This window comes from Pinus tabuliformis, chromosome 9, assembly GCF_031772625.1.
Source record: "Pinus tabuliformis cultivar Carrire ecotype Pingquan chromosome 9, CPIR1, whole genome shotgun sequence".
In the NCBI taxonomy this organism is placed as follows: Eukaryota; Viridiplantae; Streptophyta; class Pinopsida; order Pinales; family Pinaceae; genus Pinus; species Pinus tabuliformis.
The window spans coordinates 351,849,458-351,865,519 of record NC_142307.1 but is presented as its reverse complement, the minus strand read 5'-3'; the positions used below and the strand labels follow the sequence as shown (position 1 = coordinate 351,865,519).

The 16,062-nt window shown below is 41.0% G+C and overlaps 1 protein-coding gene across 1 annotated transcript in view; it reads left to right on the top strand.

Moving 5' to 3' along the window:
• LOC149148659 (ribosomal RNA small subunit methyltransferase G) overlaps nucleotides 1–14,515 on the top strand; it is a 39,891-nt gene extending 25,376 nt beyond the window's left edge. The window contains exons 3-4 of the mRNA XM_089442247.1: nucleotides 14,034–14,123; nucleotides 14,336–14,515. Of these exons, the coding sequence (XP_089298373.1) occupies nucleotides 14,034–14,123; nucleotides 14,336–14,515 (270 nt within the window). The remainder of the gene's footprint in view (nucleotides 1–14,033; nucleotides 14,124–14,335) is intronic.
• The last annotated feature ends 1,547 nt before the right edge of the window (nucleotides 14,516–16,062 follow it).

Sequence of the window (16,062 nt, the reverse complement as noted above, 5' to 3'; positions counted from 1 at the left end):
TGTTAGGGACCAACTCTTGTATCATTTGGGAAAGTTATGCATTCTTCAAAGTGAAAGAGTTAATATAATCCGAGAAACACACACTTCTCTAATATCAGGTCATTTTGGGGTAAGTAAAACAATTGCATAGCTGCAAAGATTCTGTTATTGGCCAAGAATGCATGAAACAGTTTCTAGATATATTAAAGGGTGTACCATGTGTGCTAGAAGCAAGCCCAGCAATAGAAAACTAGGCTTGTACACTCCACTTCCAATTCCTTCTCATCCTTGGGAAAGTGTTTCTATGGACTTTGTTGGGGGATTTCCAAAGTCTAGAAAAGGTCATGACTATTTATACGTTATTGTGGACAGGTTTTGCAAAATGTGTATTTTAATACCTTGTAACAAGCAGATTACCGCTGAACAAACAACAAAGTTGTTCTTTCAGCATGTATGGGTTCATTTTGGGTTACCCACTTCTGTTGTCTCTGATTGAGATTCCCCATTTGTTGGGAAGTTTTGGTCAAGTCTATGGGAGTTAATGGACACCAGATTGAAGAAGAGCACAACATTTCATCCACAAACAGATGGCCAAACAGAGGTGGTCAATAGGATAGTGATCCAGTTGCTCAAGAGCTATTGTAGCAAGCATCCCAAGCTTTGGGATGAACATTTGTGTTAAGTGCAACATGCCTACAACCGTGCTAAACATTCTTCTACACAGAGATCTCCTTTTGAGACTTGTTTTGGTTTTACACCAAGGTCTCCCTTGGATTTTGTGTTTAGTAAAGACATAGCAGTTGATGGACACAATGATGTGGACAAAGCAACCAAGTTCATTGAACAGATCCAAGAAATTCAACAGGCAATGCAGGAACAGTTGGAAAAGAGCCAAGCCAAGTATAAGGCAAGGCATGATAAGCATCGAATTGAGCATAGCTTCCAAGTTGGTGATCAAGTTTGGCTATACATTAGCAAAGACAGAATGCAAGGTGAAGGTAAGAAGTTGAAGCCAATAAGGTATGGGCCTTTCAAGATAATTGAGAAAATTGGTGAGAATGCTTTTCACCTTGATTTTCCAGCTTATATGCACATCTATTCAGTAGTTAATGCAAAGAACTTGAGACTATTTGAACCTTCATTGATTGAAGATCTCGAAGAGCAAAGTCAGTTGCCTTCTATTGATGATCTGTTGCCTGAATATCTCAATGAGTTGCAGGAAGATATAGTTTTGGACAGGAAAGTGAGAATTACGCCCAGAGGGGAAGTTGAGTACCTAAGAATCGGACTCAAAGGTTCAAAACCAAGCATTGCAAGATGGATAGAGATTGGACAAGTGAGGAAGCTGTATCCTCACTTGATTGATGCTTAAAAACCAACTTTTTGTGGTCCAAAAGCCTTTTTAGTGGGAAGGTGTGATCCAAATGGATCCTAGAAAACCTCTAAGTCTTCAAAATCTTCTAAACATTCAAAACTGTTGCATAAGAAAAACCTTTAAAGAAGGCGGATAACACTATCGGGAGGCAAAAACATAGAGAAATCATTGAAAAACAGAGTATCGACGGTTTAAAGCAACTTTGAATCGGAGCCGTCGGATCTGGCCGATCAACGGTCCAGATCTGATCGGCGAATCGCAATCGGCGGTGGCAAAGGGAGGCTATCGGCAGAGACCACAAGAAATACGCGACAACGATCAACGGGGTCAACGAGGACCGTCAATCAAGCGCGCAGATCGACGACCCCAGTTGCATTGCAGTACTGCAATCGGCAAATGCAAAGGAGCACTTACAACAGCCCAGGGTATGTGCGATGTGCGATTGCAATCAATCGCATCGCAACATCGCATTGGAACATTTCAATGGAGCAGGGCCGATAATAACCATGACTGTGATAGCCGGACCTGATAAAACTATGGACTATATTTGATAATATTTCAAGTTCGGAAACAACGTTTTTCAGTGTAAATCGCATTTTCGTTAAACAAACGAAATACAAGGGATAAAGTGCCGATGCGATATTACGGACCCAAAAGGGTTTATTAATGCTGTTGAATACTATTTTCAAGTCCGATATGAGCGGGATTTCAGCGTTTAATGTATTTTTTAATACAAAGGAAACATGCAGGATTTCGGGTAGGCCGTGGGCGGTAAATGGTTTGGGTCGGGCTCCGCCCGATCCCATACAATGGCTACCACGTGTCCAGGCTGAGGAGAGAGAAAACCACCCTCATTGGGCGGTTAACCCCTATACGAAAGGGCCGCCTGAAATGAACCATAACTGTTTGATCTGGATATCCCAGATCAACGATGGAGATGTGATGTCGACATACAAACGGACCCGATAGGAATATAAGGCGGATTTATGGATATTTGAAGTCCGATAAATAGCGTTTGGCAGAGTTTTCCTGTGTTTGAACGTATTTCTCTGTGCAAACATAGAACGACGATTTCGAAGGATTTCAAAGGCCCAATGACCATTCTGTTATAGTACTGGTGGCCACCATCCTTGGAAGTGTTTAGCAATGATTGCTAATGCTTCGAAAGGGATTTGAATGGATAGAGGTCGGGGGGCCAGAAAGCCGAGAAGGAGAAACGAACAGACAACGCAGATTGACTTTAAGGCCACAGACAAGGAGCAAACAGAGACAAGCAGTGCTAAGACAGAGCAATAGAGACAGAGAGTCAGTGAGGAGAGTCTGTGTATTCAGAGAGACTTGGGGGATCCAAGTAAAGCCTTATTGTTTTGTATCTCTTGTGTGAGACTCAAATTGAGCTCACTGTTGTAAAACTCTGTTTTGAAGACATAATAGAGAGGTCATCCACTGAAGGCTGGACCAGGAGATGTAGCCTAGGAGTGTTGGGTGAACTCCTTATTAAACTTGCTGTGTTTACATGTGTTTTCTATTATGTTTCTTTTACTACTTCATTGTCTATGTATTTCTCAATCTTATCGATCCATTGCACAAAGTAACATAGGCACATCCATGCATGAGTCTGTAATACCTTAATAATTGTCTAAGATCTCAATGTTAGATAACCATCATGGTTGCATAATTCACGATCTCTTCTATCCTCACATCCTTCATTCCTAGGAGCTCTCAAAGTTCTTCAATGGTCTTCAACTACCTCATACTACATTATGAGGACATATTATGTTGATTTCATCTAGTTTGACTTCTGTCTTTCTGCATCCTTTCAGAGGAAGAGATCCTTTCCCTTTTGATCATGCCCGATCCATTTTACCTACAACCATATATCGTGACATTATGATATCAAATACAAATATAAGCATACATACCTCATTTTCCCTTCAGCGACTTTCAACAACTTTCTTGATTGAACAGAGCTTCAATCCCTTGATCTGCTTCATCATGTCATCAGTCCTTTGTCTCATGATTTTCATAAGTTGGAAATCCTGTTGAAACATTTGCTGCCTTCCTGGACTAGGAGATCCTCCGCTAAGTTTTCTATCAGAGATCCTTCAGGATTTAGTATGTCTCCATCTGGCAAATGTTTCCTCTAACCTGGATGACTTCTTCCTTTTTCCTTTTAATGTCCAAGGAGACTCCCAAGATCTATGTTTTTCATGATTTCATATGAGCTCTTGTTTCCATGATGCCACTGATGCATCTTCTTACTATGATCATATCTGCAGGGACTTCCGATAGGGTCCTTTTTGAGAGGGACACCATCTCATTCATAACGAAGATCTATTATTACCTCTTTCTTTGATCTTTCTTCAGCTTTCTCCATCCTTCCAGCGATATGAGTTCCTCTTCCATAGTACTATTATGTCTTGTCAACCTTCCTTTACTTATCTACACTTAATTGTGTCCTATCAACTTGCCTTTCTGTATCTGACATAGAGACCATAAACTGTTGATCGAGGTAACCTTCTTGTTCATGGACTTCTGTTACCTTGCTTATCGATATCAATACCAATGATGATTATTTTCTCATCATTTTTCCCAGATCTCGTAATTGAGATCTCATGGAGATATTTCTTCATTCTTATTTAGATAGTATAACATTTCATGTATCTCCTTTCTTAATTTATAGAACCTTACGAGGTCTCATGACTTTAAAGGAGACCTTGATGTACTGACTTCACTTCTTCATAAGGATTTTGTCAATCCTACTGAAAGAACTTTTGATGACCTTATCTAACCCATAGATCTTCTTGCAATGATGAAGTCAATAAACCAAACTGGATTATAGAATAAAAGGATACTTACTTGATATGTGAAGATGAGATCTTCACGTTGATCATGTTGTGTTAATTTTAGGTATGTTCTATGCTTAGAGCAATTTATTTCAATTTTCACAGTTAGCTCTATATCTTTTCCAGATTAGCAATCACATCAGCATTAAAGTAAACTGTAGATAGAACATAAACATAAATCGCAGAAGACAAGCCAAGACAAGAGGACACAAGATGTGGCGCTAGCCGGGGACAAACCCAAATGTGGGGAAACCCTTGATCAATTCTTCTTATATGTTCTTCAATAGTTCAGCAGAGAGAGAGAGATAGTATGTTTACAACAGAAGTCAACACTTTGACTTATCTAGATAAGAGCGTAGATCATCTCTAAGAAGATGATACATGAGATCAGTTGAAGACATGCTGCTTCAACTAATTCTCCAAGGTGACTCTTTCACCTATCGTTGTGCTGCATTTTGTCACCATGTTACACCTCACCATGCTGCACCCATCATCACTATGCTGCATCTCATCACGCTTCATTAATCATGACTGTACCCATCAATGTACTGCATTATGTTCCATTACTGCACAATGTTGCCATCCTGACCTATGTGTTGGCTGCATCTTACTTGCTTGTTGTCCCTAGCATGCTTGTTGTCCTTAGCATGCTTGCTGTTGCATGCTAGCTGTCCCTGGCATACTAGCTGTAACATTCCATGCTTGGTGTATTTGTTGCTAAGTACCATACAACTGTCCCAATGTTAGTTAGTTGTCCCTTGCATGCTGCTCTCCTTCGGAGATAGATGCTTCGGCTATTTTGGTAGTTCCCGACAGTTTTGGTATTTTTGGTTGTTCTTGGCAGTTCTGGCTTTTTTGGATTTTTCGGTTTTTTTGGCTTTTCTGGCAGTTTCGACTTTTCCAACATTTTCGGCTTTTCTGGTAGTAGTTCCGACTTTTTCGGCTTTTCCGACAGTTCCGTCTTTTCTTGCAGTTTCGACTTTTCTGGTAATTCTGACTTTTCCGACAGTTCCGAGAGTCCTGACTTTCCGGCTTTTCCGGCAATGCCCACTTTTTCGAATTTTTCGGCTTTTTTTGGCTTTTTTGGCAGTTCTGGCTTTTCTGGCCTTTTCGGCATTTTCGGCTTTTTTGGCATTTTCGGCTTTTCTGACTTTTCCAGCAATTTCGGCTTTTCTGGCAGTTTCCGGCTTTCTGCCATCTGGATCAAGGCAACGTTATTCCTTAGGATCTCTCCTCCTACTAAAACCCAAAGACAAGTAGAGAGAGGAAGAGATCCCAAGTGTGTTGAAATGACTTGAAGGCCACCTCTATTTATACGAAAACATTGAGCACATGTGGGGTTTATTTGGTTGCTGGTCGACCTTGATGAATTGTCTTATAATGCAAATAAATTCATAACTCCATGAATACTTATCGGAATCGGATGATCTTTAGATCAATTCTACACCTCTCGATGAGAGGGATCCAAAAAAAATATCAGCTGCCATAAATAAGATGACCCACATGGAATTTGGCCCTAGTTACCAATTTTAGCACTCCCTCTCAACTAGGGAGAACTCCATTTTTGATCCATATGTCCGACTGTACTATCTCTGCCATCAGTGCCCAACACTGCTATGCTCTGCTATGATCTATTGAGCCCTGCTTTGATCTGCTGAGCTCGGCTCTGCTGAACCATGAAGAAGAAGAATTGATTGAGAATGTCTCATACCATTCTCCACTAACTCGAAGTTAGTTTCATCTGAAGAGAGTGTGTCACATCACTCTTACTGACCCGAAGTCAGTTTTATTGATCCCCGATCAATATCACAAGAGAGTGTCTCAAACCACTCATACTAATCCCATATTAGTTTCATTGATCCCAGATCAATGTCACAAGTGAGTGTCTCAAACCACTCATACTGATCCCAGATCAATGGAGGTCATCCTAGCATAGGGAGTACGGTAGATACAACGATGCATCCATGATAGTACTACTATGGTCCCTATCCTCATTTCCCTGCTCATTGATCAGATGAAAGGTACTTCCCATGAGTCCCAGACTGCATGGGTAGGATGCCTCGACAGGAGAACTAATCATCCTGTCCACAGGAGAATGAATCATCCTGTCAGTGGATGCCATGGAGAACTAATCATCTGGTCCACTGGAGAACTAATCCTCCTGTTCCACAGTCACCACGGAGAACAAATCATCCTGGCCCACAGGAGAACTAGTCATCTTGTTCCACAGTCGCCACAGAGAACAAATCATCCTGGCCCACAGGAGAACTAATCATCTTGTTCCACAGTTGCCACAGGAGAACTAATCATCCCGGCCCACAGGAGAACTAATCATCCTATTCCACAGTTTCCACGGGAGAACTAATCATTTCGGCCCACAGAAGAACTAATCATCCTGTTCATAGCGCACCACCAAGGGAGGGTGATTTGCCTTGTTGTCATATGTTGCTCCAATAAGTACCCCAAGCCCCCCAGAGCTCCTAGAGCTCAATGCATATGCAACATGCAGGACCCTTATAAGAAGGTCTCTCAACGACTCCAAGTCGTTCGGGAAAGTCACAGATTTGAGCTTTCCCCGGGGCTTTGACAAAATGTCTGCGACCTGTACATCAGTCTCAATGCGATGGAGCCTCCTCGCTCATCGACTTATCATATCCCAGATAAAGCAGTATCTGATGTCTATCTGCTGGAGAAATCATCGAATACGTGATTCCTCAATAATTGAATCCCCCCTCTGGTTGTCATAGAGAATCACAGTGGTATTCATCATGTGTACAAACAGCTCACTTAAGAGCTTTTGCAACCATGCAACTTCACACGAGATCATACTCGTAGCTATGTATTCGGTCTCGGCAGTGCTTATAGCAACCGACTTCTGCTTCATGCTCATCCATGATATCGAAGCAGAATCAAAAGAGAACCAACAATGAGAAGTGCTCTAGTGATACTCCACACTGCCTGCCTAGTTAGCATTCGAATAATCATGCAGTTTCATATTTCCGGCAGTGTATCTCAATCCATGAGAGATTGTGCCTCGAAGATATCTTAGAAGATTCTTGGCACCAATCCAGTGAGGCTCAATCAAATATGAGCTCACCATGCTAACTGCGAATCATATGTCCGGACAGAAGTTCACCAAGAACATCAACGCGAATGAGTTTACGAAACTCAGAGGCATTTCCCAAATCTGGTCTGACATCACATCCGGAATCCAACTCCCTCTTACTTTTGCAAATGAGAGGATCTGCACCTGTCAGAAATAGGTCCTCATAAGGTGCCGGTATGAGAGGTCTATCATCCACAACCTTTGGGTCATGGTTTGGATCGGTTTCACTCCTAGTGAATCTCAGCTTCATAAGACATCTATCAATCCTCTCATACTCCGCCTGAGGTGTTTTGCTTCAAGCCATAGAGGGCTTTCTTCCACCTATATACATGAGATTCCCGATCATGAATTTCAAACTCCTCGGGTTGTTCCAAACCTGTGGATCTGCTGCATGAGGGGATTGGTCCCTTATAAGATTTTCCTTCGGTACATCTCAGACATGTACCTTCATGCTCTTCTTGAATTCAGGCATCCCTATCACCATCTGACTCACATCGGGTAGGGCCCCATAGGTAGACATTTGGTGTTATAGATGCGATATGTCAATTGACATGATCCCCAATGGACCATCCTGCAACTTGATACAAATTGCTAACCTTGAACCCATGAAGAAAAGTATCTTTGAAAATTCTATTTTTTTTTAACATGTACCTTTCCATCAATGAATGCCACCCTGAAACCTTTGATTTCCATTTCCGAGATGGACACCAGGTTCTTCTTGCGATTAGGTACACAAAAGAGATTCTTGTAAATGAATAGAGTTACCCTCATTCAATTGAGGGGTAACATTCCCTACACCCTTCCCGGGATAGGTGGCATCGACTCCAAGTATAATCTCACGGTTGTTTCCATCTCTACCAAATTCGAGAGAGCACCCTTCTATCTGATGAGGTGCCTTGAAGCACAACGATCAATAAGCCAGATTCCCAAAGAATCTGAAGGAGAGGGCCAATACAAGATAACGCTTCTTTATCAAAAACAACATTTGATTCTTCATACCTGGGTTCCTTGCTTTCTTTGAAGAGTCAGCCATTTCCTTGATGACCTGCATTACCTGTCATTCCTTTGATCATTGAAGATGTCGCTGGAATGATTGTTATCTTCATCAAGAGATGTGTCTCTGCCATTCAGACACTCTTTTGCATAATGGTTGAACTTATTGCAACCAAGGCATCTGCGTTTCCTTCCACCCTTAGATCCGGACTTCCCAGTGAAGTGATCTTTAGGTAGGCCATTAGAGACTTCCGCTGCGCTATTCTGATAATATTCTCTGCTTCGACTTCACCCTCGGTGAATTTGAAGAGGGATGAGGAATCCATTGATCCTTTTGTCCTTTCGCAACTGTCTTCGATGATTGCTCTTTCACTCTTGCTTGGGCGTTGTCTTCACCTCAGCTCTGATACCATGTTAATTTTAGGTATGTTCTATGCTTAGAGCAATTTATTTCAATTTTCATAGTTAGCTCCATATTTTTCTAGATTAGCAATCACATCAGCATTAAAGTAAATTGCAGATAGAACATAAACATAAATCGCAGAAGACAAGCCAAGACAAGAGGACACAAGATGTGGCGCTAGCCAGGGACAAACCCCAATGTGGGGAAACCCTTGATCAATTCTTCTTATATGTTCTTCAATAGTTCAGCAGAGAGAGAGAGAGATAGTACGTTTACAATAGAAGTCAACATTTTGACTTATCTAGATAAGAGCATAGATTATCTCTAAGAAGATGATACATGAGATCAGTTGAAGACATGTTGCTTCAACTAATTCTCCAAGGTGACTCCTTCACCTATCGTTGTGCTGCATTTTGCCATCATGCTGCACCTCACCACGCTGCACCATCATCACTATGCTGCATCTCATTACGCTTCATTAATCATGACTGTACCCATCACTGTATTGCATTATGTGCCATTTCTGCACAATGTTGTCATCCTGACCTATGTGTTGGCTGCATCTTACTTGCTTGTTGCCCCTCGCTTGCTTGTTGTCCCTAGCATGCTTGTTGTCCTTAGCATGCTTGTTATTGCATGCTAGCTGTCCCTTGCATACTAGCTGTAACATTCCATGCTTGGTGTATTTGTTGCTAAGTACCATACAACTGTCCCAATGTTAGTTAGTTGTCACTTGCATGCTGCTCTCCTTCGGAGACAGATGCTCTGGCTGTTTTTCGGCAGTTCCCGGTTGTTCTGGTAGTCCGGTTGTTCCTGGCAGTTCTGACAGTTCTGGTTGTTCTCGGCAGTTATGACAGTCCTGACAATTCCGACTTTTCCGACAGTTCTGGCTTATCCGACAGTGTCGGCATTTCCGGCTTTTCTAGCAGTTCTGTCTTTTCTAGCTTTTTTGGCTTTTGGCTTTTCTAGCAGTTCGGCTTTTTCGGCATTTCCAGTTTTTTCGGCTTTCCTGGTAGTTCTTTTCGGCAGTTCCACTTTTTTGGCAGTTCCGACTTTTCTGAATTTTCTGGCAGTTCCGAATTTTCCGGCATTTCCGGTAGTTCTGGCTTTTCGGTAGTTCTGGCTTTTCCAGCAGTTCCGGCTTTTCAGGCTTTTTCGATTTTTCTGGGCAGTTTTGGCTTTCTGGGCTTTTTTAGCTTTTCTGGCTTTTTTGGCAGTTCTGGCTTTTCCGGCATTTCCGGCAGTTTCGGCTTTTCCGGCAGTTTCGACTTTTCCGGCAATTCCGGCTTTTTTCTATCTGGATCAATGCAACGTTATTCCTTAGGATTTCTCCTCCTACTAAAACCCAAAGACAAGTAGAGAGAGGAAGAGATCCCAAGTGTGTTGAAATGACTTGAAGGCCACCTTTATTTATACTAAAACATTGAGCACATGTGGGGTTTCTTTGGTTGCTGGCCGACCTTGACGAATTGTCTTATAACGCAAATAAACTCATAACTCCATGAATACTTATCGGAATCGGATGATCTTTAGATCAATCCTACACCTCTCGATGAGAGGGATCCAAAAAAAATATCAGCTGCCATAAATAAGATGACCCACATGGAGTTTGCCCCTAGTTGCCAATTTTAACATGTTGGCAGTAGTTGAGGTAGGTGCATTGACGCTTCCACCGTATAGGATCCTAGCTGAAGCTTCTCTTCAAGTCCTTCGAGAATAATTGACTTGAATATCTGGTCCTTGCAGCATCAACTTGAGGTTGCTTGCCATGATAGTGCAGCATCTGATTTGAGTACTGTCCATATTCACTCCTATATATGCCCTTGAATCAAGTTCAGAAACTTTGAAAGGTATTTAATCTGAAATAGTGACTATCACTGAGATGTTGTAGGTGTAGCTGTGGGAGGCATCTGCTGTCATGTACCCTGAGATCTGAAAACTGTTGTCATTCAAAAACCCTTACTGCTGCAGACTTGTTGTTGTAAAATGTTTCTTTGATTTAAGGTTTGATCAAGATAATTCTTTAATGTAGGTCCTGCCATCCTTGAACTTGCTTTGATGCTTGAATCTTGGCTCTTGCATGTCTCTTTTCTGCCCTTCCTTTGACTGCTGAACCTCTCCCTCTGATACCATGTTGAAGAATCTAGGGCAGGCATAGTTACATTGATTCTTCGTTACATGATAACAATTTGTGAAGTGTTTAGACAATTTATCTTAGCTTGATGTTTACTTCATTATTAACATGTATATGTTAGCTTCATCAAACTGCTATCAAAACCAAAAAGAGACAAGAACACAAATGTTTTGGCTTTCTGCCAGGGCCAAAACCTCTCCCTCTTGGAGAGGAAAACCCATGCAAAATTCTTCTTATAGAGATTCCATTGACGAATACCAAGACCATGACCCTTGACACAATTTGCCTCTCCAAGACCAAGCCATCAATCCTCTTCCTCGAGCACTGCTGAGATCATCATCTTGCTGCTCCTCCAGCTAGGTCACTGCTGCACCATGATTGCTTCATTAAGATCTTCTTTACTGCTGTAGCCTTCATCGAGTTTATGATATCATGTTGAGACACCAGGACCTTGACACTGCTCCTTTCTCATCATGACGAGGCTGCTCCTTTTCATTACACCAAAACTGAGATCACTGATCTATTAGATCAATATCTATAGCTGCTGTGATTACTGCTCTTTGTAGCACGTCAAGACTACATCATATTCAATCTGAATGCTGTGGTAACCAATGAGACTGTATGTCTCTTCTCATAGGTCTGCCGAGGGTTTCTGCCATCATAGAAACTCATCGAGATAGTATAGATCATCTTTATGTAACCCTAACTACTGCAATACATTGTGTCGAGGCTGCTACAGGTATATCATAGTATGTGTGAAGGCCGAGGGTATTCTATTCATAGTGACTGTGTCCTCATGCCGAGAATCATCACTTCACTTGAGTGCCCAGATCACACGCTGCCTGATCTACTCTTATCCATCTGAGGACATCACAGGTATGCTGAGAGGAAGATGATCTAGGTTCTGCTGCTCCTTATACCCATCCAAGGAGGCAGCTGAACCCTAGATCTATCCACAGAGAAATGCGGATCTGCTGCTCCTTAGACACCTGAAAACACAGATAAAATGCAAGTTATGTTCCTCCTAGTCTGCGGCCTCTTCACCCAATCACCTGCTCCTTAACTGCGGCTCTTTCATGCGAGATTTCAGAGGCATACGAATTCTATCTCTTGGTGTAATTGCGCTGACCCTTCATGGGTATTTATAGTGGTGAGACTTTCATATATGAGCCGATGTGATCCAGGAACCGACGTGACTATTGCTTCAAGCCGACATGACATGTATTTATTTAATTCATTTATTTGGAGCCGACATGATCATCTCCTTATCGTTTTGCTTGCAGACTTTGATAGGCTTGCTTTGAGGCATTGATCTTGGTCTTGGAGGGCTGTTACACAACTTTGAAGACTTGTACATATTTACATGAACTCTTGAAGAGTTTCTATACACATGAGATGACTTTTTGATATTTAAATAAATCCTAAAGACATCAAGAAGAAGTCTTTTACCTAGAGACATTTTTTGCTCATGAAACCCATGTAGCAAGATTACAAAAATAATTTATTTCCTTTTATTACATCAAATACAAAGATCATGTCACTATGAAGACCGAACCTAGTTACACTTTCTTCAACATTAACAACCTTAACGTTGAACATTGCGTACAAGAGAACAAAAGCAACCACACGAACATGTATAGAATATTCACAAAAGTGCCATTGTGCCAAACATTAGTTTTTACAGCCACTGAAAAAGAATTTTTTTTTTTTTTTTTTAACTGTGAAGCCATTAGAATCTCTGAAAGAAAATTGATTAACAGCCCTGACAATGCAACTGCTTTCTTTTTATTCTATAAGGTGTTCATATGTGTAACTAATAAACTAGCTTCCCCTAATTAAGGGATAAGCCAAAAAATCAGATACTCTATTGGTATTCACACTAAAATTTAGACACACACACACACACACATATATATATATATATATCGGGTCGCTCAGAAAAAATAGCCCTAGCATATGCTATCCTGGCTAAGCCTTGTTTTTAGCTGTTATAAACATTTCAGACTTTGCTGCCTGGGTGCTTGTCTCAGATACTCTATTGGTATTCACACTAAAATTTAGACAAATATATAATATATATATATATATCTCCTGGATCGCTCAGAAAATAGCCCTAGCATATGCTATCCTGTCTAAACCTTGTTTTTAGCTGTTATAACATTTCAGACTTTGCTGCCTGGGTGCCTGTCTCTGCTGCTGGTACTTTGTGTAGAGGGCGCTTTTTGTCTAGTCAGGCATTTGAGGCCATTGGCTGGGGCTCTGCCTTTTTGTTGCTTATTTTTTGTTTTTGTTTTTTCTATGTGATATATGGTGACTGGAGATCAATGGCTCGCTATGTCCACGGAATATTGTTCCAGGCAGATCCACCCAAAGGGATCACTTCCTGTCGGCTCAAACATGGAGCCTGACCCCGAAGGTGTCGAGAGAATTGAACCTGTGACCTCCCAATAGCAGAGGTGGTTAATAACGGTGATTCGACCAATTGAGCTAACCCTCGGGGCTTGCTGCTAATTTTTTGTTATTACAAAAAGGTCTAAAATTCTGGTTACTTGCTTAAAGGTATTAAAAAAACTCCTAAGGGAATTTTGAAGGCTATGGCCACTTTTCAAATTCCAAAACAAAATAACAACGCATTTTTTTATTTTTTATTTTTTCCTGTAGAAATATCTTTATATTTTACTGGGAGAATATACATTTTCCTGTCTACCTGGGACTAATCAGACAGGGTTCAAAAGCCATGACAGCAATATACTTGATTAGAGCTTAACATGTTACTCATGGGAATTGATCCTAGGTGGGCAGGATACCAATCATTCTGCCCAACCACTTTAGATAAACCCAATTGACGTATTTTATTTACATTTTTGTGAATGATTATTAAAAGGACTTTAATGAGTTATGTTGCCTCAATATTTCTGATCCATAGCACTAAGTAAATTAAGCAATATCTCGTAAAAACATTTCTTATTCTGGAAGTTAATTTATCATGCCTAGAGAAGATAAGCAGATATATAGCTTTGTAAGTGTTCAGGGATGAGTTATTTTGCCAGTGTTTTGTTACCACAGGTTCGACCAGTAGTTGAGACAGGATATGAGAATTTATTGCTTTAATTTATCATGCCTAGAGAAGATAAGCAGATATATAGCTTTGTAAGTGTTCAGGGATGAGTTATTTTGCCAGTGTTTTGTTACCACAGGTTCGACCAGTAGTTGAGACAGGATATGAGAATTTATTGCTTGTACGTCTGTTATTGGAATTGAAGAAACCCATGATCCAAAAGTCTTCGGTAAGGATTATGTCTACATGATTGCGTTACTTGATGTACTTTGGTTTTCTTGTTTGCATGTCCATGCCCTTTTTATCATCCTTGTGTGCTTAGCGTTACCACATGTTGCTTTCAGATTATAGTGGATTAATTGAAATACATGTTTGCCAATTTGATTTAGAGTGGTTCACAGATAATACCAATACAATATCTAACAACAATATAGTGAAAAGGTTGTACCTGGATTAACTGTAGAAAGAATACTGGAGGACTGGTCAAAGCTGAAACCTGTTATATTGATGGAGTGGGGTGAAAGCAGTGAAGAACTAGTAGAGATTTTTGGAAAAGTCAGGGATGAATGGTTGGAACACGATCTCTCAGGCTGGATTGGAGCTAACAGGTCTGACAGCTGAAATGTTTCCCTTGTGAAATTTGTCTCTCTAGTCCAAATTCTCTGCTTTTGGTTGTTTGTTTCTTTTCATTTTAGTTGTATTCATTGCATGCCTTGTACTAAACAGGTCGTAAACACTTTAAAAGAGCAATGTTAAATTATGGTATGTTCTATGCTTATAACAATTTACTTCTTTTTCTTATTATATTCCACCGATTAGCAATCACATGTACATAAAGTAAAGTGCAGATAGAACATTAAACAATCGACAGAAAACAAGCCAAGACAAGAGACACAAGATGTGGCGGCTAGCCAGGGACAAACCCCACAATGTGTGGGGAAACCCTTTGATCAAATCTTCTTTTATCTTCAATAATTCAGCAGAGAGAAATAGTACAATAAATCTGATTCATATCAGCAGTAGCAAACCTTAGATCAGTAGCATCAGCATTAGCGGCTTCATTATCAAACTAGGGTAGACCATATCTCACAAACCGACAGTCGGATTGACTTCATTCCACCACCAAAAGTTTTGGCTTCCAGAGGAGGTTCAGATGAACCTACATCGCAGTTCAATTGAGGAGATCTTCTAGGCCACGCAAGTCAATCTTTACTTCTGCAGTTGTAGCTTCAGTTTCAGCAGTTTCCGGCTTCAAACTAGGGCAGTCGATATCTTGCAAACCGTTCGTCGGATTGACTTCATTCCACCACCAAAAGTTGCTGCTTTCAAAGGAGGTTCAGATGAACCTACAACGCAGTTCCAAAGAGGAGATCTTCTAGGCCACGCAAGTCAATCTTTACTTCTGCAGTTGCAGCTTCAAATTCAACAGCTTCGGCTTCACATGTGTGAGAGAGAGAGAGACTCATTTCAGCGCAGTAGAGAAGAGACTCATATCTGCGCAGTAGAGAGAGAGAGATGTGATTAGATGAGTGAGTCCAAATGAAGAAAAGTCTTCTTATATTTATACACAACGTTGGTGGGTGAATAGATGCGACTGTTGGGCTTTTGAGCCTACATGAGTTGTAGGTCGGCTTGATAATAATTCCATAATCAAAATAAATTCATATCTCCATGAATACTTATCGGAATCGGATGATCTTTATATCAATCCTACACCTCTCGTCGAGAGGAATCTAATAAAAATATTATTGGCCATGAATAAGATGACCCACATGAAGTTTTGCCCTGGTTGCCAATTTTAACACTCTCTCAACCATGGAGACTTCATCTGCAATCTGTCTATCGGTCGTTACTATTCATCCATCAAATGCACTGCCTTGTACAGCCTGACCCTTGCCCTGCTCTGCTCTAATTGCCTGTTCTGCTTTGTCTTGTTCTACCTGCACTGATCTGTACTGTTTTGTTCTGTTCTGCTCTGCTCTTGCATTGTTCTGTTCTACTCTGCTTTTGTCCGAATTATGAAGAAGAAGAAATGATCGAGGATGTATCATACTGACTCAAAGTCAGTCTCAGAGTATGTACCACTGGTCCCAGACCAGTCTCAACCAACCCAAAGTCAGCGTCATAGTGAGTACAACTCCAATGGTCCCAGACCAATATCATCCTCC